We start from the raw sequence: 23930 nt of genomic DNA, 5'->3' as shown, positions 1-23930 counted from the left end.
AAGTAATGCAGCCCGGACATGACCCAATAACAATAAATGGAATGTGACTGATTTACGATGTGTAGGAAAAGAGACCTTATGACCAAGGTGTGGTAACAGACTTATGCAAGCATACAGAAAGATAACTAGAAAATAATTAAGCAATAATAACCTTCAAGTCAGACGTTCTGTCAGCTAATGATCAGCTACAGTGCAGAATCCAAGTCTACTTTAATTTTGCTTTGGGCTCATTTACAGCTAATCTTTAACTGCCAGGAAATCCCTGACCCAGAGGTCATGACTGCTGCTACAAACCATGAAAATGTAAACATCCACAATTAAAATAAGGTAATTATCTTTTCAGTCGAAATAGACCCAAAGCACAATACCTGCATCCAGAGCACCACACAATTTGGAGTGGGGGAGGGAATAGATCCAGCAGTTTGCTTTGGGTCTTTACATTGAAAATTTAAAAACTAAACTTCATGCTTCTATGGTTATGGTGTACGGGCATTAAAATCCTAGACACCATTCTCAGCCTTCTATTAGATACAGACTGTAAGCTCTCTGGAGCTGGGACTGACATGAGTATAATGAAAACCTTACTTCCCAATTAAGGCCCCAGTTCAGCAAAGCTCTTGAGCACATAACTTTAAAAATAAGTAGTTCCAATGACTTCAAGGGGACTACTCATATGCTTAAAGTTAAGCATATTCTTAAGTACAGTGAATTCACAGGCCCTATTTGCACCTCCAGCATCAAGTCAAGAAGTCAAGATTAAAGCTGGACAAATGTTTTGGACAAAAGTTTTTTGACGAAAAATGCAGATTCAGGTTGACTGAAACATTTGGCGAATTTGTGTCAATTTCCACAAATTGCTTCAGTCAAAATGAAAATAACCAAAAATTCTGAAGTGCCAAAATGAACCATTTCAAGATTATCAAAACAAAACATTTTGATTTTTTTGGCTAGATTCAAAAGAGGATTTAGGCACCATTTATTAAACCACTGGAGGGGCAGGTATTGGCAATAGTCAGTCCCCTTATAACCTTTAGCCTGTGGTAAGTGCACTGACCTGGGATATGGGAGATCCAGACTCAAATCCCTGCTTCTAGAGCAGCATTTCTCAAATGCGGCCACCAGAGGCTTTTCTTGTGGCCACAGCCTCCTGGGTGGTGATTGGGGAGAGGGGCAAAACAGCAGCTCCTCCCCTGGATCTGAAAGGAGGGGTTGAGCCCTGCCCCACTCTGGAGCCACAAACGCTGGAGGAGCAGACAGCCAGTGTGAGTTTCCCACCTTTCCGTGGGAGGTGGGGTTCAGGCTTCTGACTTCAGCGCTGGCTTGGCAGGCGGCAAGCTGCAGCCACACGGTGGCGGGCTCTAGCCACTGGGCTTCAGGCTCACCACCCTCCTGATCGCCCGTGGCCCCCGCTGCCTTCTCCAGTCCCTGACCCATCCACCCCATCGCCCTGGCCTCCAATGCCTCTCTAACCACCCCCAGATCCAAGGCTTAATCTGTTCCCCAGCTTGCCAGGGCTGAGTAAGTTTGGGGTGAAAAGTTATATTTGTATTGTGTTAATATCGCTTTCTCTGCCTCTCAGCTAGTTAACAAGTCTGCTGCTGTGAAAAGTGATATTAACAAACATACAAATATCACTTTTCACAGAAGCAGACTTACTTGCTAGCAATTCTATTAAAAAAAACAACATCCAAAAAAGCAAAAGAAACAACAACAACAAAAAAGATAAGAACATGCAAAGCACCTTATTTGTGTTTCTATTCTGTTTAGGTCTAGTAAAGAATAGAGACAACTGTACGTTGTTGTTGTTATCGAATTTGCAAAAAAAAAACAACCCTACATAAATAAATTACAATGATTTGGACATGTACATGTACATATTTATTTGCTTTTCCTGAAGTCAATTACGGTTTTTTTTAAAAAAACTGTTATAACGGCCACCAGCAAGAGTTGGTGGCCGCCCTCTAAGGCCATCAAAAAATTTGTTGTGAGAACACTAGAGGCACTTGAACTCAGGTCTCCCCGCTCCCATGTGAGTGTCCTAACCTCCCGGCTATGGGTATTCTGGGGTATGTCCCTCCCAATCTCCCCTGTTGAATCTGTTCCAAGTTGTACCAAATATTTTAATAGTCACTGGATCAGAGAAAGTGAGACTGACTCTATAGCTTGGTTGGTAGGGCACTCACCTGTGAGGAGGCAACCCATGGATTCCAGTCCCTCCTCTAGAGCAGGTATTCAAAACCTGGTCTCCCACATCCCAGGTGAGTGCCTTAACCATGAGACAAAAGGTAATAAGAAAGGCACCATCTCCCCATTTTTGTGAAACTAGCCCTTCATTTCATAGAATTTTAGAAATCATAGAAATGTAGGGCTGGAAGGCACACTGAGAGGTCATCAAATGCAGTCCCCTGCACTGAGGCACAACCAAGTAAACCTAGATCATCCCTGACAGACATTTGTCCAACTAGATTTTAAAAACTTCCAATGAGGGGGATTCTATAATCTTCCTTGGAAGCCTATTTCAGAACTTAACTATCCTTAATATGTTTAGAATTTTTTTCCTAATATCTAACCTAAATCTCCCTTGCTGCAGATTAAGAAACAGAAAATAATTGTCACAGCCCTCTTTATAACAGCTCTTACCATATTCAAAAGACCTATCAGTTTTCTTTTCTCAAGATTAAACATGCCCCGTTTTCTTAACCTTTTCTCATACATCAGGTTTTCTAAACCTTTTATTGCTTTTATTGAATTTCATCTTGTTTATTTCAGAACAATTCTCCAATTTGTCAAAGTCATTTTGAATTCTAATCCCATCCTCCAAGGTGCTTGCAATCCCTCCCAGTTTGGTGTCATCTGCAACTTTTAAAAGCATACTCTCCACTCCATTATCCAAGTCATAAATGAAAATATTGAATAGTACTGGACCAAAGACAGACCTTTGCACAGACCCCTGCCCTATACATCCTCCCAGCTTGACAGAGAACCATTGAGAACTACTCTTTCAGTATGGTTTTTCAACTAATTGTGCACCCACACTAAGGTAATTTCATCTAGATCACATTTCCCTAGTTTGCTTATGTGAATGTCGTGTGGCACTGTGTCAAAGGCCCTACCAAAATCAAGATGTATCTTGTCTACTACTTCCTCCTCTCACCCCGAAATCACGAGACCTTTAACCCAGTCAAAAAGGAAATTAGGCTGATTTAGCATAATTTGTTTTTGACAAATTCATGATGGATATTCTTCATAACCGTAGTATCTTCTAGGTGCTTACAAATAGATTGATTAATAATTTGTTTCAATATCTGTCCCAGATTGAGGTGTCAATAGAGGTGGTCTTGGAAAAAATAGATAAATTAAACAGTAATAAGTCACCAGGACCAGATGGTATTCCCCCAGTAGTTCTGAAGGAACTCAAATCTGAAACTGCAGTACTAACTGTGGTACGTAATCTATCACTTCAATCAGCTTCTGTACCAGATGACCAGAGAGTAGCTAATGTGATGCAATTTTTAAAAAAGGCCCCAGAGGTGATACTGACAGTTACAGGTCAGTAAACTTAACCTCAGTACCAGGCAAATAGGTTGAAACTATAGTAAAGAACAGAATTATCAGACACATAGATAACAACACTATTTGTTTGCTAAGAGTCAGCTTGATCTTTGTAAAGGGAAATCATGCCTCACCAAACTATTACAACTCTTTGCGGGAGGTCAACAAACATGGGGACAAGGGTAATCCAGTGTATATAGCATACCTGGGACTTTCAGAAAGCCTTTGACAAGGTCCTTCACCAACGGCTCTTAAACAAAGTAAGCAGCCATGGGACAAAAGGGAAGGTCCTCTCACATATCAGTAACTAGTTAAAAGACACGAAACAAAGGCGAGGAATAAATGGTCGGTTTTCAGAATGGAGAGAGGTAAATTGTAGTGTCCCCCAGGGACCGTACTGGGACCAATGCTGTTCAACATATTAATAAATTATCTGGAAAAACAGGTGAAAAGTGAGGTGGCTAAGTTTGCAGATGATAAAAAATTACTCAAGATCGTTATGTCCAAAGCAGACTGTGAAGAGTCACAAAGAGATCTCACAAAACTGGGTGACTGGGCAACAAAATGGTAGATGAAATTATAAATGCAAAGTAATGCATATTGGAAAACAATCCCAACTATACATCCAAAACGATGGCTGTTACCACTCAAGAACGAGCTCTTGGCGTCATTGTGGACAGTTCTCTGGAAACATCCACTCGATGTGCAGCAGCAGTCAAAAAAAGCTAACAATGTGAGGAATCATCAGGAAAGGGATAGATAAAAAGACAGAAAATATCATATTGCCTCTATATAAATCCATGGTACGCCCAAACCTTGAATCCTGCATGTAGTTCTGGTCACCCCATCTCAAAAAAGATATATCAGAAATGGAAAAATTACAAAGAAGGGTTTTGCTTAGAGGGATTCTCTATGTTTTGAATCTGATTATCCTGTAAGGTATTTACCATCCTGATTTTACAGAGGGGATTCTTTTACCTTTTCTTTAATTAAAACTCTTCTTTTAAGAACCTGATTGTTTTTTCATTGTTCTTAAGATCTAAGGGTTTGGGTCTGTGTTCACCTGTACAAATTGGTGAGGATTTTTATCAAGCCTTCCCCAGGAAAGGGGGTGTAGGGCTTGGGGGGATATTTTGGGGGAAGACGTCTCCAAATAGTCTCTTTCCCTGTTCTTTGTTTAACACGCTTGGTGATGGCAGCATAGGGTTCAAGGACAAGGCAAAGTTTGTATCTTGGGGAAGTTTTTAACCTAAGCTGGTAAGAATAATCTCAGGAGGTCTTTCATGCAGGTCCTCACATCTGTACCCTAGAGCTCAGAGAGGGGAAAGAACCTTGACACTTGTGCTATTCTTTTGTACTCTTCTTTAGCAATTCATCCATGTTTCCACTTTTTGTATGATTCCTTTTGGATATTCAGGTCATTAAAGAGCTCCTGATGAGGCAATATTGGCCTCTTAGTATTCTTCCTATATTTCCTTCACATCAGGTAATCTGAGGTTGTGCCTTTAATAATGTCTCCTTCAGAAACTGCCTTTGCTTTTATTAAAAATAACCCAAAAATTTTTCCTGACTTTTTCAATATGCCAAAAACTCTGAAAATCTTCAGTTTTGGTTCAACCCAAACCAATTTTTTTCTGATTATTCAGAACTGTCAGCAAGTCAAAAATATCAGTTACTCACAGATCTGTAGTCAAGATACACAAACTCAGAAAGAGGAAATGTAACTTATTCCATGCTTTGGGGGCCTTTCCAGAAGATAGCCTAGATAAATGAGTCTTCCCTTAACCCCTCGCCACCCCAACACCCTCCCAAAATATAACAGACACACATCCATCCCTACCTAATAGAAGCTAAAAGGCCCCGGGTGTGGGTAAATGCACTATATACCTAAAAATATATATTGCTGGAATTTCTGTGCACAACCAGGCCATAAGTAACAGTTGGTGAGGGTCTCTGACCCATCGTTAGAAGATAAACGGGGACACTGTAAAGTGGGTGCCGGAATCTTAAATGAGAATTTTCAGAACAATTAATTTGGTTTTTTTATAAACTTTTAGTTAAAGTAGTTCTCAGACAAAAAAGCTGCAACAGTCGAACAAAGGTTGAGAATATGCTGCCCACCAAAACAACATTAAGAAAATGTTAATGTGACAATAATATTGGACTGCTAAACAAAACAGAGAACAAAGGCACATTATCTATCACTAATGTCAACCTAAAAATCTCTCCCGCCTAACCATTCATCTTTAAAAAACAAAACAAAATGCACTTTAAAAAATCTGCACTGTCAAAAAAAAGTTACTTTTAATTAAGAACAGTGAAAAGAAAAAGATCTCTATGTACAGACTTAAATTCAGGTTTCCTTTAAAGTAAGAAAAATGGACAGTGCCTGATGAGAAGGGGGGGGGTGGGGGAGAGTTGGTTTTCATGAACATTAACTCGGTTTTAATCCACCAAAACTTTTGAGAAGACCAGTCTCTATTCAAATTGATAAATGCTGGCGTGGCAAAATGTTTTGTTTAATACTTGACAGATCATGCTATAACTCATAAGAATGTTTTTTTAAGTAAGCATTTGTACTGAAACAAAAATGTCTATATATTCAGAGAATGACTGTTATCCAAAAGACTTCTGAAGCAGATGGGAACAGTGTGCACATGGAAACATTCGGGTAACTCATCAAATATCTAAAAGCCATACTTCAGAGGGAAAAAATGGATTTATAAGAACATTTAATGCTACTTTTGACAAATATTCAACCTATCACCTTGTCACTCGTATGAAAACACTTCACTGCAGATGGACACTCCATTGATGTGCTTCCACCACAAGATATAATCTTCATATTTATGACCTTGAGAACTAGAAATGCATATAGCAAAAGACTAAAACAGTTCATTTTTCTCATCATAACTGTAAAGTAAATCGAAACAGTCACAACAGAGCCAGCAGTTTAGCCGATTCTAGTCCAATGATTCCTCCAAATACTGCTCTGTGTTACCCTGAGCACACATTCAACAACGAAAGGGTAACAACAAACTCTGTCATGGATCTAAAGAGTGTTTAACACACATCTTTCAGTCTATAGGTAACATTTTCAGAAGCAGCTAATTGATTTTAGGAGCCTAAATTCCATTTTCAGAAGTGACTTTAGGCACTCAGGAGCCTTAGTCCCATTAACTGTCAATGAAACATAAGCCCTTAAGTGCCTAACTCTGTTTTGAAAATGAGATTTAGGTTCAAGTCACTTCAGCATTTCTGGAAGTTTTAACCTATATCATCTAGAAAGACTTCAATCTATTATAACCAGATTGGGACTTTCATTAAAACGTATGTTCAATTTTACAGGAAAATTACGTAAAGAATAAGAAAATACCATACAGAAAAAGAGTTTATATTTCAGTTCCCCTCTCTCGTCTATATCAACTACAAATATTAATTCATCAAACATTATGAAACATTTTAATTTCTTTTTTAAAAGTCTGTAAATTAAACTAGACGCAATCAAAAAAAGCTTTAGTTGAGTTCACTTGACACAGAGCTCCCCCTGGAGTGTAAAATAATATATAAAAAGATTGTAAAAGATTTAACCTCAGAAGGCAGGATAAAAGACAGGCAGCTTTCAATCACATGTTTTTGGTATTCCACTGGAGATTTTGCTATGATTCTTGGCATTTATTCAAATGGAGTAATTTTTGATATTATTTATTTTGTCTTCCTAAAGATACATGTAATCAATGCTTTAAAATTTGCATAACTTTCGTTTCTTGTTTTCACTTATATATTAAGGCATGTCTACACAGCGACACTCCGGAAAATTAATCCAAATGAATTAAAAATGAGAACTTAATGTGGATTAATTAAACTGTCCCTTATGTGGACACACTCATTTAGAATTCAGTTTAGCTTAATTTGCTTTGGAAGTGATTGATTAAATATTGGGGAAAAAACTATATTCTGTTCAGATAAACCATGTCAGCTAAATCTAGCTGGCACCTCAGTTTCTGATAAAAGAAATATTTTATGTAAAGGTAGTGAGTTAATTGGGGATTTTTATTCAAAATAATAACCAAGACAAGAGAAGACACAGACACAACTCAAAATATATCTTAAAAAAGAACACATGGATGATAAACTTTAAAAAGTAGATGACGTACCCTCATTAAAGTCTTGAGAAGTTTGAATTACTGGTACACATATTCAACAACAAGTCTCATCTTTAAGAAAAAAAATATTACTAGCCGCTTTAAAGATCTGACAGTTGTAACTACAGTAGATGTTCTGGTTGATGCACTATATATGTTTGTTCAAAAAGCTTTCTGCCTTTTCAGCGGTACTGAAAAGGAAATTCGGATTATCCAAGTTTCTCATTTCTCCTAGGCATAGGTGGTAGGTGTTGCATCTCACCATTGCTTCTCAATTCAGCAATAATTCCTTTGACCTCTACTATAATTTTGAAGGTGCTTGCACAAAAGTCTGGAGACATATGGACGGAGTACTTTCTCAGGCTAAGACTGCTTTTTTCTTCAACTTAAAATCTCTCTCCCTTTCAATGGTATGAATAAAAAGTTAGTAGCTATACTGCCACTCAATCAATGGCAAGGACTCAGAGAAGCACTTCAATAATACAAGCCTGTTTCATCAGTGTGCTATTGAACCAACACATGCTATCTTTCAGTCTAGCAGTGATAGCATTCCAGTCGGGGGAATCAGTCATCAATGCCAACTAAATTACTGGGCAGCTATAAGTGTAAATGATTCAAGGAGGTTTTTAAACCTTTTTGTTAGTTAAATATGTGTACATTTGATGTTCATGGAAGCAAAAAGATTAATGGCACTGGCTAGCATAAGCAGTTTCTGTGCATCTTCCACACACAACCGAAGGTGTGAGCCTAACCCCTCATCAGCACTGCCACAGTTGCTGTTCCAAACTAAAGCCCTTCTACTTGGAGACTATTAGTGGTGCCAAACTGACTGGGGGATTTTCTGATGTGGACTAAAGTGAGCACAAACTTATTTTCACTTAGGAATTAAATGAAGGCTTAAACCCAGAACTCCAGAAATAGAAGGCCCAAAGCAAAGCACCATTTTTAAGTTGATTCACCACCCATATTTAATCACTTAGCAAATCAGCAGCATTTATTTTTACAATATTATTTCTGGAAGAGGCAGTCTCTTCAAAGGAGATCCTCTGGAACAAAAGTTTCCAACTTGCATCAACATTACTTGATCACCCATTCTCAGACACATGGTTTTTAATCTAAAACGCTTCGCCATGTCCTTGTACTCTTCACACAACCAGTCCTCACACACCACGCTTCTCTGATCTCCCAAGAGATAAACTCAGGCTGTAACTAAGATATTCTATACCGTACAAGACGCACTCTTTATTAAGCCTACACTCAAAATGACAATAGGCTAATCTTTGCTGATAGTATTATTAATAGCTGAGGGGTAAAATATGAGTTCAGTATAAAGAATGTTATTTCTTAGTGGACTAATTAAGGATGCACCTGCTATTTTCTATGCCAAAAAATATGGGATTAATGTAAGAACATGAGAAAGTAGTGGTTATTATTTAAAATAAGCCTTTCAGCCTGTTTAAAGCGGACTCACACTGGGAATTTCTTGACCGATATTGTTCTCCAAAAAACACATGTTGTTGAGCTTTATCTTCAATACAGCATAATTACTTCATATGAGACAGTTTTATTACTAGTCCCATTTGTATTTCACTAAGTTGTCTGTATTTCCACTGTGAGCCCCATTTTAAGGGGTGTTCATTCATTGCCCATTTTAGGGGTGAAAATTAACATATACAAATTAAAAGCGTGTCACTTTCAGATGCTTTTTTTCATATAAATTACTGCTAAATTTTTAAAACTGAAATTCTGCAGGCAATAATTTGAATTTATAATATGGGTAAATACCTTAGGTTTTTATGAGTTTTTTTAAAGCAGACTGTTTTATTAAGAAACAAAGAATATCCTTTACTGCACATACAAAACTATTTTGAATCATTATTAATAAAAACAAGCTACGAAATTCCCATGATTTGGAGCTTCTTGAATCTGGAGGTTTGATTCAGTGTACCTCTAGTAATAACTGGATTGTCCAGATATGGAGCACAAATTGTGTTGCTAAGACTGAGAAAGACTATTGGGTAGGGGAAAATGGCCTTTGTAAACAGCAAACAAACATCTAAATATGTGATTATCCAATACTATGAACCTGATTCTTCAAGGTACTAAGTTCCCTTACCTCTGAGGAAGCATTCAGCACCTTACAGCATCTGGTCCATAGTGCTGAGTTTCTTGGTATTGTGACTTGAAATCATTTCCAGGTTAGTTTATGAAGCATCACAAGCTACAAGGAATGAGGCACAGTAACATCCCCCAGATAGGATTATCGTATGATGTATCTTGAAAGCCTGTGGTATGTCTTGACATAATTTTGGCCTTATCCACACTGTCACAACATAAATTACCATATTCAAAGCCAGTTGTGGCCAAACTATGTTTAACATGGTTTATTCTTGCCTCTGTGGGTAGAAAAAAAGCACGTTACAATCATATTGGAAAACTATGTTTTAGTCTAGTAATCTAGAAGAGCTAAAGCATGGCTCTTCAACATGATTATAACATGGTTTTTGTATATACTGACATGTAATATAAATGTTATCATATGGGTGCTGTTCCTGCAAAGGCATCTAAACGGGCAATGACAGACCCTTATAACTGTGCAGGTCCACAAGGATCAGTCCACGTGGATCCGGCTACAGGACTGGAACTATCCTTTGACAGAAACCATAACACTTCACAAACCTGTTTAAACATGGTTATTTTTGTAAAGTAGACAGGACTAGATAATTTTAGTTGCCACTAGATAGGCTTACTTGTTCTGTGCCATTCTGGCCTCTCAAGAAATAATACAAATTTTTATGATCATTCAAGATTCCTCTGAACAACTTTAGCCATTCAAAATTCTGCTCTTTGCAGAATATAAGAGTAAACTGCAACTTTTGGCTTTTATCAATAAAGAAAATGAATCTGTAAGACAGACCTATCATTCTGCAAAACTTTTCTTATTAATCATTTAATTTCTGTGACATATGGTAAACTCGTTTCCTTAGTATTCTCTACAGCTGAGCAAAGCTTTCTCTAATCTTGGAGTGAAGGAGGGACAGAGGGGGAATTGCTAATCCATTTCTCAAAGCATTCATAAATCTCAGAGAGATTTTTAAGGGATGATTCTACCAAAGGTCCAAAGTAAATCGGATGTGCCACATTAATGAATTAGCTGTTTCACCTACATTTACATATACAACAATCACATAAAAGGCCAACGTCTGTCTCTGTACAAACCTATGCCAAACAAGCATGTCAAAGAGGGCAGATTACAACAAATATTTTTCATAGTATTAGAAACTTCGTCCCTGCAACAAATAACTGACACAGAGCTGTATGAAATGTTAACAAATTAGCCATTTGGTCTGTATTTTGCTGATACAAATGTGGTAGTTCCAAAAGATGAATTTTGCCATTCCAAAGGAGCAGAGGATTAAGGGACTGGTTTTTGCAAGGTGCTGAGCAACATCAGCCTCTCCTGTAGATAGATTCCCTTGCAGGAAAAAGCCCTAAACCCAGGAAAATTAAATCCATCTTGAAAGCCTGAGTAGTTGTCAAATCAGCACAATTTCAGTAAAACGTGAGATTATTGAAATTTAAATTGCAGGGGGTCTCTCTTCCCAGAAAGTGCACAGTCTTTGCAACATTTTAGTGCCACCTGACAAGAGTTTAGGAAAGAGTTACTAAATACTTTTTTGCTGTTATAAGTATTTAACTATATATGCATTACAATGTCACAAACTGTCTTTTCTGACAACAGTGTGCATGTCAAAATTCTCACCTCAGAAACTAGTCAGACTTACATTAGACTTTTGCAAAGGCCATCTTCAGGAGAAAACAAACACATAACAATCTTAAGTAATATAAATAAATATTTATTTTATTTTTAATTTCAATTTCTGTTTTAAAAAATAAAAGTTTAGCACATCCTCTAGGGCCTTTGACAATATTTAAAAATACAATTGTTATAATTTACTGTTCTACCAATTGCACCTAACTCATCCTAACAAATTACAGACAGGTAAAAAAATAACAGCAAGAAATCCCCTTGCTCATCATCCTCCCCCCTGCTCTCTGGAAGCTAGGGAAAATACAAAGAGTTTGCAGCATACTCTACTGGTCAACAGACTCAGACAAAAGTAGATGGAGGAGTTGAAAATGAGTTCCAAAGTCAAGGCACATGTCTAAACTGCAGCTGGGAGCAAGCCCCCAGCCCAGGAAGAGAGACCCGTCTCAGCAAAGCTCATGCTAGCATGCTAAAAGCTGTGTGGACACAGCAGCACCAACAGAAGCTGATCTAGCCACTGGAGCTCAAGCTCACTCTACTCCCTGTGTCCGATACCATGTGGCTATCCCAAGCCTCTGCTGATGCCGCAACATCCACACAGCTATTTTTAGCATGCTAGCTTGAGTCCCCCAGCTCCAATGGAGGTATATACAAAGGGGCCCTCATTAAGAACACCATGTCTGCAGCTCCCATCTTTTATACTGAAGGAACTCCAAATTTAATATCTTTACAGGCCACAAATGTGGCATGGAGGAGAGTAGTAGGCAGATCCTATGCCATTCAGGGCTTTCTATGTCAAAACCAGGACCTTAAACTCCACCCAGAAACCAAATGGCAGCCAATGCAGATCATGGAGCACTGGTGTAAAATGCTCACTCTAACATATGCTGCTTAGAGCAAATGAGCTGCCAAATTCTGCACCAGCTTTAGTTTCTGGATGTATTTAAGATGTAGCCCCACATGCAACATACTGCACTAATCTAATCTCAAAGTGACAAAGGCATGTCTGACAGTCACAAGGTCCATTTGAACACTCACAACCCTCCTAGGCATTGGTAAATGGAAAATGCACTCCTAGCCATTGCTCCTACCAAATCATCTAGCAGCAGCCAGTGATCTAATCAGAATTCCACATTGTGAAAACAAACAATAAAACAGCAATCAAAGAAGGCCAAATGCCATCAGTGCCACATCTTCCAGTTGCTTCCCCCAGCTAACCAATATAAACCTCAGTCTTATCTGACTGAGCCTCCTTCTCAATGGCTTTTTCCAGCGAGAAAGAACACAGGTGTCCAGAACGTGGAAGTACACCCAACACATCTATACCGGAAACCTACCAACCACTATGCCTACCTACATGCCTCCAGCTTTCATCCAGACCACACCACACAATCCATTGTCTACAGCCAAGCTCTTCGATACAACCGCATTTGCTCCAACCCCTCAGACAGAGGCAAACACCTACAAGATCTCTATCAAGCATTCTTACAACTACAATACCCACCTGCTAAAGTGAAGAAACAGATTGACAGAGCCAGAGGAATACTCAGAAGTGACCTACTACATGACAGACCCAACAAAGAAAATAACAGAACGCCACTAGCCGTCACCTTCAGCCCCCAACTAAAACCTCTTCAACGCATCATCAAAGATCTCCAACCTATCCTGAAGGATGATCCAACACTCTCACAGATCTTGGGAGACAGGCCAGTCCTTGCTTACAGACAGCCCCCCAACCTGAAGCAAATACTCACCAGCAACCACACACCACACAACAGAACCACTAACCCAGGAACCTAACCTTGCAACAAAGCCCGTTGCCAACTGTGTCCACATATCTATTCAGGGGACACCGTCATAGGGCCTAATCACATTAGCCACACTATCAGAGGCTCGTTCACCTGCGCATCTACCAATGTGATATATGCCATCATGTGCCAGCAATGCCCCTCTGCCATGTACATTGGTCAAACTGGACAGTCTCTATGTAAAAGAATAAATGGACACAAATCAGACGTCAAGAATTAGAACATTCAAAAACCAGTCGGAGAACACTTCAATCTCTTTGGCCACTCGATTACAGACCTAAAAGTGGCAATTCTTCAACAAAAAAACTTCAAAAACAGACTCCAACAAGAGACTGCTGAATTGGAATTAATTTGCAAACTGGATACAATTAACTTAGGCTTGAATAAAGACTGGGAGTGGATGGGTCATTACACAAAGTAAAACTATTTCCCCATGTTTATTCCACCTCCCCCCGCCCCCCGACTGTTCCTCAGATGTTCTTGTCAACTGCTGGAAATGGCCCACCTTGATTATCACTACAAAAGGTTCGCCCCTCCCCGCCCCACTGGTAATAGCTCACCTTAAGTGATCACTCTCTTTACAGTGTGTATGCTAACACCCATTGTTTCATGTTCTCTATGTATATAAATGTCCCCACTGTATTTTCCACTGAATGCATCCGATGAAGTGAGCTGTAGCTCACAAAAGCTTATGCTCAAATAAATTTGTTAGTCTCTAAGTTGCCACAAGTACTCCTTTTCTTTTTGCAGATACAGACTAACATGGCTGATACTCTGAAACAACACATCTAGTATCTCAGAGAGTGACACTGGCTGAAACTTGAGAAGAGATGACTTGGCATTCATCCTGTAAAATATTCCCTCACCCTAACGAAGCAGTCAGCTCGGGACTAACTCCACATGATTTTATCCACAAAGTATGAACAAATGTCCTCACAATGGGAGCCAATAAGACATGAACATATGTGTCTGAGAGAAGAATTTGACTCTGTAGATACCAGAACAGTGAAACTCAATTTCTTCACATACATACATACATACATAAATTGCCAAAAACATCAGCAATTGCACAAATAAAGTATTCCAAATCCCATTGCTACAAGACCTGATTTTTCAAATGGCAATGACAAAACTATCCTCAACCAGCCTACTTTGTAATGTGGGCACTTCAAAATTTGGATCTCCTGCCTTTCCCCCCCAATACAGACTACTTTTTGGAAGCAGATTTTGTCACGGGAGGCATGTCAGAGGTTGGAAGAGTCAAGAAGCACTCCATGAGAAATAGTCTAAACATTATTCATTTATTTCTGGTAGTGACCATAACCTTTGTATATATAAAAGATGTACAGTCCCTGCCCCAAATAGCATGGGCCAACATTTTCAAAAGTTGTTAGTCATTCTGACAGCCTCAGATTTTGGGTGCTCAGTGTAAGATACCTTAAAGGGACCTGTTTTTCAGAGGGTGGATGCTCAGCATTTTCTGAAAAATCAGGCATTAAGATATGATAAACTGAGTACCCAAATACTAATATATTGCCCTGTAGTGCATGAATATAACCACACACTAACATATATGAAATAAATATAAGGAATGGTTCATTTATGAATTCAATAAAAGAAGAGCTAGCGGATAATTAACTTAATTAAAAGACTCTATAGTCTAAGGTTCAAATTACAGGCCTCTGTTTAAAAATTAGTGACATGATTAATCAAGCCAATTATAAAAAACCTATGATTTATTGTGATTTTTTTTTTTTTTAAACTCACATGACACTTTTCACCTAAAACATGCATCTTTCTAATTGTTTTATATTTTCAACATTTTTGTGGTTGCATAAAATATAGCAGCTAGAATTCACTTTGTATTTTAATACCCTAAGTACTTACAACATATAACACAGTGGTTCTCAAACTAGGGCAGCCGCTTGTCCAGGGAAAGCCCCTGGCGGGCCGGGCCAGTTTACCTGCCACGTTCGCAGGTTCGGCCGATCGCGGCTCCCACTGGCCACTGTTCGCCACTCCAGGCCAATGGGGGCTGCAGGAAGGGCAGCCAGCACATCCCTCAGCCTGCGCTGCTTCCCGCAGCCCCCATTGGCCTGGAGTGGCAAACCGTGGCCAGTGGAAGCCACGATCAGCTGAACCTGCGGACGCGACAGGTAAACAAACCAGCCCGGCCCGCCAGGGGCTTTCCCTGAACAAGCGGCGGCCCTAGTTTGAGAACCACTGATATAACAGATTGTCTATAGAAGACACATTTCGAAGTGTTATATTCCACTGTCTTTGTTTTGCAGAGATTTTGGTTGTGTAGAGGTTGTAGAAAACTGTGAAACTGTTGAGAGAACTACCCTAGAAACAATACATTTTTTATAGAAATTTCCTGTTAAAAAACTGTTTAGAGTTTCCAAAATAACTGTTTACTTTCAGAAGACTTTAGCATCAGTGGAATGGCATAATAAGTTATAGGAGGCAATGAACATTTTGATGCTTCCCAGAGAATGTAATTATTTCCCCAATTCTCTATTTCAACTTTGAGATAGGACCAAAGTATTTGGTAATCATTTTGCAAAACTTTTGCAAAAAAAAAAATTTAAAAACATTGAAATTAAGTGTTCTTATACTGCTAATACAACAGAGTCTGTTAAATCAAGGGCTGTGCTCTGGGGCATACCTATTAAGTATTACAAATACACTTAATTTGCTCTTCCGCCTAGAAAAATGAACAGCAAGTTAAAGGAAACTGGATTATTTTGGCTTGTTACTCAGTCTTTTCTGATGATTCCTATAGGATAGGCCACTCTAGCATTTTTTCATAGTTCTTTAAGGATTGAACTGCTGACATGATCTCAAGAGCTTCTCATAGAATTTTAGCTCATTCCTCCACCCTGCTCATTTTGCTCAAATGGCCTTACAGTTTGATCACATACCTTCAGAGTTCAGTGTAATAAGAGTAACATTGTTCCCAATACTTTGGCTTCCTAACTGGCCACTGTTGGAAACTGAGTCACTGGCCTCAGACCCGCTCTCTCCATCTTCATTGTGGCTGTCGTCGTGCCCTGGCACCTTCACCACAATGGTGTTCTGTCTACGACCTGGAACAGCACTGAGAAAGAAAAAAAGAATTCACACTTTGGCAAAGCATGATTCTAGACTTAAAGAATGTAATATACTGTTACTAGTGCATTAAAAAATACTAACAACTTGATTTTTTACTGAGTATACGACTCTTCTAGTAAAAGCTAGTCTGTCTAGATTAAGAGCTACCTAGCTGAAAAGACTACAGTAGCAGAATAACCCTAAAACTGTTTGCATTCAGCAGGTGTTTTGACATCAAGTAATGAAATACATACTATATTTCTGCAAATTAAGTTAACATAAAACCCAAAAATATTTTGATAGTAACAAAAATTAATACACAAGAGGCTACACAAGAATTTTGTTTCTTCTTCTTCTCCCTGTAGGACATTAAATAAAAATAAAGCCATTTGCCTCTGGTTCAGATGAAGAACAATCTATAGAAAACTGAATTGACTAATTTCCCTCCATTGCTTTTAGCTATTCAGTTAAGCAGCTTTAAATAAAATGTATATTCTATTAATTGTATGGCATGAATGAACAGAAGACATCCCAACTGACTCCATCAGCCTCCAAAAAGAGCTAAGAAAGTTTATAGAAAGAGACATGTCCTTATACAGATGTCAGAAATTTTAACAATAACCCCAGCTTTCTAAAATAAATTTCCATGTGTTAACGTTATACAAATTGCATGAAAAAGCTACACATACTGATTCACAAATAAATTAAACGCATTAAAAGATGAAAACCTTTTGAAAGTGTCAATATTCGTTTAAAAGTAAGTGCTGTTTGGCTTGCTTTATAGGTACTATCTAATGTTAATTACTCAGAAGGTAGTTTGCTGTTTAAGTCCATCTGAAAATGTTATCAACAAAATGTCTATACACAACATGTAACCAATAAGTATAAAGAAACTTCTTTACATAACTGTTAAATTAGCATGGCTTGTTACTTCAAACAGTTTTCAATACAGAGCCTTTGTTTTCAAGTAATTAGTTCAAATCCAGCCTTGGCCAGAACAGAAGTGATAACTACAGATGGCCACTGAATGTCCTTTAGTTAATGAGTTGGTAGGTCTCAGTACAGTTCAAAGAGGACAAGAGTCCACATTGCGAAACCCATCACAATGGGCCCCCTTCTTGAAAGCTCAGCATGGACGCCAAGGACTCAGTGGGCAAAAGAGATTGAATTAACCCTTCCCCTCAGAGATGCTCCCTCCACATCAAGGTTGAGGCACTGCGCTGTACCTGTTCTGTTGACAGATGACTTTGTTTTTTAGGGCTGTCAATCTGGCCCTTTTCATTACTTTGTGAATATTTTTTCCTCAGGCTCAGTTGCCTAGGATGTTCTTATTTTGCACTTGTAATTACAGTAGACAGACCTCTATTGGCTTTCCTGTAAGAAATGATGAAGTGTAGGGGAAGGATTGCAATTGTTGCTACTAACTTGCTAAGGATATTTTCCAGAGAATCCGATGTTCTGCTCAATGGCTCTTCCTGCCCAACCATCTTGGCTACTATTGAATTCTGCCGATCATTGTTCAGTATAACTGTAGTCTGTGGGACAACACTGCAAGACAAAAACAGAGAGAAACAGAATGTAAAGAAGCAAACCATTTTTAATACATTAACCCAGTCTTTGTATTTAAATGAACTCTTACACTAAAACTGAAAGGCTGTTTCTGGGTTTGTTTTTCCCCCATCCCCAACATCACAGCTGTTTACTATGTATCAAATGCTACAGCTTGTAATCCACATATTTGACATCCATACCGTTCCAAGGGGACCGACTGCTTCACTGAAATTATTAACAGTCTCTTACCCCTTCCAGGGTGATAAAGAATTTACCAACTCAAGATAATCAAGAGGAAGTCTGTAAACAAAAGTTACTAAGAGCCCTCAAATTTCTGCTTTGGAGAATTACTACAAGGGTGAAGATTTTGTAAGGTAAACCGGCAACAGTACAATAAAAAGCAACATTTTAATGGAATATTTCCCCCAAAGGAAAAGGAGGGGGAAAGCATTCTGCTGTAAACTGAGCTGATGGGCTTAACTGAGAAGACACCTGATCTTCTAACAAATCTGTTTGTTTTTTTTTAGGACATGGGGGCAGAACAGAGAAAAAGGAAAAGACTCTAATTTTAGTTACTGATGGGACTAGACCATTGTTTGTGTGCACTTAATGTTAAAAAAAAAAACGGATAAGAATTCCATGATCCAAACAAAAAATGCATAGGGTAAAATTTTGGGTTAATATAAAAATAAAGGTAAAGTAAATAAAATTATTTGGCAGGCAGTTTATTATTTTAATTGGTTTCAGAGATTATCATCATCCTATTATTCTCATGCCATTACAAAATCTTTCAAAAGTACGCGATAGTTTTGGTGTGCAAAACTAAATGTTTTCATTATACTCAACAGTACACTTAAAACACACACATTTTCCCCTGCTGGGGTGGCAAGGAGAAGACTAGATAATTTCTCATCACTGTATGCACTTTTTCTATTGTTTTTATTGGCCAACATCTGAAAAATATTACTGATATTTATTCATTTTTCTTAACTTTAGTCTGACATATATTACAATCACACAAAAGAAATAACCTGAGCAATCCGATAACAGCAGTATTCTATCTATTTCAGCTCTAACATATTGTATGTGTGTGTGTATATGTATGTCTCCATATGCATGTGATGTCACCCCTTTCATGACTGGCCTACAGAGACGATAAGCCACATACTACAAGAACTAACAGTAAATTAAGGGAGTTGTTCTTTATCTCCATGATGGAACTCTGTATTTATGAGCTAAAAGAACAGCATTCTAGCCCTACTGCCAAAGGATGTGTGTGTAATCTATGTATAATTGTATCTGTTGCCCATAACAAATGGGATTCATTATAGATTGACAACCATCTGTTGGATCTGAAGCCCTGTGAACCTCACATACTCTGGAGGGGGTTTAATTCAACTGTGAACAAGTACAGAATGTACTGGAACTTGTATGTGCCAACCCCAAACGTTTAAAATGAGTCAGGTCTCAAAAGATCACAAGACTGGCCTAAAATCATGAGATTGTTTTAAATAATGCATTTGAAATTTTTTAATTTGCTTTCTGGGTTCTGAATGTTTATGGTGCACTCAAGTCACACTTTCAAGCATTTGTCCTTGACTATGTAATTAGAATATTTTTTTATCTAACAAAACTCAGATTCTCATGTAATCTCTTGATTCCAGCAGCTGCAGTTTTCAGAAAGCACTGAATATCATGAGACTCTCAATAAAATCATGAAAGTTAGCAACACTAGAGCCCTGCTCTACCCACTCCTTCCCATTGCTTCCGGTCTCTGTTCCCCTCCTCTCCCATCTTTTATATGTACTACATGGTTATATTTTGAAGTTTATAAGAACAGATTGAGACTCTTTCAAGACATTTTATTTTTCTTTTAGACATTGTTCTTTTTATCATCACTTCCCCCATTTTCAATAAATTTTGAATGCATGTTTAAAAGTGTCACTTACCAAGGCTTAATTTTTAATGGATACGCTGAATAATTAATTGCAGCTATAGAGATAAATGCAGTAAAATTAAGCTTCTATTTATGAAGTCCTCAGGCTTTCTTCCCACCACCCCAAAGTCTTAGAACTCAGAATTGATCTAAAATGGGAAAAACCCATTTTTAAAAAAAATAACTAATTCATTTTTAAGAGCATTTTAAAGTGTGCCTGATGGCATTTAGTTAACATAAGCCAACTTAAAAATGAACAGAGCAGAAACACCCTGATATAAGCCATTAACATTGGATTTAAGAGCCACATAGTGTTTTGGCTCCTCAGTGAATTTTGCTTTGTCAATACACTGCAGTTTTTTGTTTGCCCCACCTTTTCTGCAATAGCACCACAGCCTGCTCATTGTTGCTTTATTCAGTGTTTCTGTCTGAGGCCAAATTCATCCCCCGTAAAAGCCCATGAAATCAGTGGTCTTACACTAGGGATGATTTTGGCCAAATGGGTCAAATGGAATATAAGTAGTGAGGTGAAAGCACGGTGATTCGGATTTTAAGCCACTATACTTCTTGTATGGCCACTAAACATGCTTTTGTTGAAAAAGTGCTGTATATCTCGGTGCACACACAGACTTATACAGACACCATGTACAATTACCATGATTAACCTTATAAGCAAGAAGCTGCCAAATTGTGTCTATTATGTTATCCTTTAGGAACTAAATAGTTGTTCCACTTCAACAATTGCTGGGGACAACAGTCTCTCTGGGAAGGAAACTGGGTCACAGCAAAACCAAAACCAAACAAAAAAAGCTAGAAAGAGGCTCTATCTGCAAGCACTTAACCCAGGGTTACTAATCCAGACACAGATTTATTAACCCTTTGGAACTGGCTAATTTAGCGGTGTGGGGAGGCTACATCTGGTTTCAGAACAACAGTAGGCAGCTCCCCATCTAGTGCCAGGAAATACTGGTGGTAGATAGAGAACATGGAAACAGAAACCTTTCATCTACTAGTTCAAAGACACTGGTATTACTCATTGAATTTGACATGGGTCCTAAATATGAAGAAGTTTACAATTCTTAATGCATTCTACCATTCCTGAGGAGCGGAGCTGTTGAGGGCAATCCATGTCCGGAGGATGAGGCCATCCTTTAGGTAACCTGGTTCCTGACAATTCAGAACCTCAAAAATAACTTGATCGAGATCTTAAATTTAGATCAGTGTCCTACAGGGCAGCCACCAGAGTGGCTGATGGGCTCTTGGCAATGCATGTTGCTGAGGTAGGCTGCTGTACTTTATACCAGATGAAGTTTATTCTGGGCTGATGTTTTCAAGCCCAAGCAATTACCTATTTGGGAGATAAAGGAGTTTATGATTTAGGCCACTTTACCAATCTGCAAGCATAATGACTTTTTAAAGAGACAACAGTTACACACCAAGGCCTCAATCCTGCAAGTTGCTCCACACCGGAGGCCCCCTTGCATGGAGTTTCACTGAAATCCATGGGAAACTACACAGGCACAAGAGTGTGCCTTCATAGATCAGTTTGTGGAATCAAGCCCCTTTACAAACACTCCTCCATCCTCCCAGATGCTACCACTTTTTTATTAAAATATACAAATCACAATACCACAGCATTCTGAACAGCTATCTACAGAACCATTCTCAATGAGGATTCAATTCTGCACTTGCAAGAGGGAAAAAAAATGAAAAATCTAGAAGAGAACAGGACCTTCAGATCAAGGTTTTCAGGGACAACATGAAGTCTGCACAATACCTACAAAACTACCAACAAGCTCTACACCAGGTCAAAAGACTGAAAAAAAATGGGTTTGTTTAGTCTGGAGAAAAGAAGACTGAGAAGGGACATGATAACAATTTTTATGTACATAAAATGTTATTACAAGGAAAAGGGAGAAATATTGTTCTCTTTAACCTCTGAGGATAGGACAAGGAGCAATGAGTGTAAATTGGAGCAAGGGCAGTTTAGGTTGGACATTAGGAAAAACTTCCTGTCAGGGTGGTTAAGCACTGGAATAAATTGCCTACGAAAGTTCTGGAATCTCCATCATTGGAGATTTTTAAGAGCAGGTTAGACAAACATCTGTCAGAGAGGGTCTAGATAATACTTATTCCTGCCTTGGGTGCAGGGAACTGGACTAGAAGACCTCATGAGGTCCCTTCCAGTCCTACAATTCTATGAAAATCCTGGGCACAGCCAGCCTTAGGAGATCTGAGAGAGGAAAATATTATAACATTTTATTACAAGGTTCTTTGTAATTTCTTCTTGCTCCCTCTCATCTCTAGATAGTCCTCTTAAAATTGTTCCTCTTCCATAGTTAAGAAGGAAGCAGAATAAACAGACTAAATATTCAGTGCAGAAACTGACAGAGCTTTTCAGAAGCTGCACATTCATCAATGAAGACAAATAATAATGTGACGTTTATTCCTGTGTTAATATAGAAAGATCAACTAGCAATAGGAAGAATGAGACAACTCTCATTGTCAGCATATACACTTCTGGGGACAGATTAGGGAGTTGAGGGAGTATGGAAAAAGAATACTCATAGCTATTTTTGGGTGCTCTGAATACAATAAAAATGTCCTTCAAAAAAAAATACATTGTCTGTAGGTAAATACATATTTATGGATTGGGGAAAAAAAACAAAACAATTTACCAAGTCAACAATCCATGACACCTCCCAACAAAGTATTATTTATACAAGTAATGAACATGAAAATAAATGATTTTCAAGTAATATAATTATTTTCAAATATTTATATTTTAGTCTCTGACTTTAAAAAAAGAACACACACACAAAAGAACCTTGTATACTTTGCAAAGGAAGGTTCCTGCCAAAGGTAATTCTTAACTCGGAAAATGTATGACTCATATCCATCAGTCTCAGCTGTTGTTTTTTCTTGGACAATCACCTTTCAGTCATACAGAATGCAGACAATAAAGGAAGATAACTTTTGGTACCCCCAAAACCAATGTTTCCTCCCCTTCCCAGATTAGTTTTCTAATTAGGAGAGAAAAATAAAACAGTAGGAACCAACTGACATTTCGTCTCCCATAAGGTACAAGATCAAGAGTTTCTCCAGATGGATGGAAATGAGTTACGGAAAAACTGAGACAAGAACGTTTCAGACACGCAGTTTCTCTTCTTGCATCCTTAGACACACTTATATAGACTGATGAGATATTTATAGCGCAACTCCAACTGGTAAGGAAAGTAGGATGGGCGGAGGGAGACTTACACAGCCTCATGTTTTGACAGACTCTTTGAGCCTACTCTGCATGTACAATCCCACATATGCATGCACAAATCAGAGAACTGCACCCACAAGCAGACAAATAAGTAAGGTACAAGAAAATATTTTTAAAATTTAACTTTCTTTATCTACATCTTTTTTCTTTCGCTGTACCCGAGTGCATCTTTAAGAAGAATATCTGTTCTTACAGATCTTTTCACTTCTTCTGATCAGCAGATTACTGAGGGTTTTTTTATCTTGGTCAACATTGCTTTCATTCACAGGGTCCTTCTACTCTAGGCTGATCTTTGTGACAGGAACTGTAGGTGCACTTGAGATTTCCCAACTACCAGTGAGTGGGGAAATCCCTGACTTGGGGATTTGCATTACTGTATGGATGGATGCAAAGCAATGAACAAATTCAATTCTTTTTTTTTAAATCTGGTCCCGGAAGTCCCAGAGAGGAAAGATCATGAGAATGAATGCATCATGCACTAAGGTAAAGGAAAATATCAGGCTGATGTCTAGAAGATGAGGTGTCAAAAGCTCCATATGGACAGACATTCAGTAACTGATTCTTGTCATTTACATCTCTCATCCCCCGGCCACACCTGACTGTCATCCAGAACTATAATTTTATTCATAAAATGTAACAAGGGTTCAGTCATTGAAAATTATCTTTGGGTCCCTAGCATCTGGAGTATCACAGAATGCCAGACTTTATAAAGAGCATTTATGATTAGGTTCTTTACAGACAGAGGCCAAAGTACACCAGCCATCATCCCAGAGCGACTTATGTATTTAACAGATTTATGAAGGTG

The 23930-nt window shown here is 38.4% G+C and overlaps 1 protein-coding gene across 4 annotated transcripts in view; it reads right to left on the bottom strand.

Moving 5' to 3' along the window:
- The window catches only part of BANP (BTG3 associated nuclear protein), a 242893-nt gene that overhangs the window by 163672 nt on the left and 55291 nt on the right, over positions 1 to 23930 (bottom strand). For all 4 annotated transcript variants that reach the window (XM_077831218.1, XM_077831220.1, XM_077831219.1 and 1 more), the window contains exons 5-6: positions 17793 to 17915; positions 16199 to 16374 (exon numbers count right to left, since the gene is read on the bottom strand). In XM_077831218.1, the coding sequence (XP_077687344.1) occupies positions 16199 to 16374; positions 17793 to 17915 (299 nt within the window). The remainder of the gene's footprint in view (positions 1 to 16198; positions 16375 to 17792; positions 17916 to 23930) is intronic.

Source organism: Eretmochelys imbricata, chromosome 12, assembly GCF_965152235.1.
Source record: "Eretmochelys imbricata isolate rEreImb1 chromosome 12, rEreImb1.hap1, whole genome shotgun sequence".
In the NCBI taxonomy this organism is placed as follows: domain Eukaryota; kingdom Metazoa; phylum Chordata; order Testudines; family Cheloniidae; genus Eretmochelys; species Eretmochelys imbricata.
This window is presented reverse-complemented; position numbering and strand designations above follow the sequence as displayed.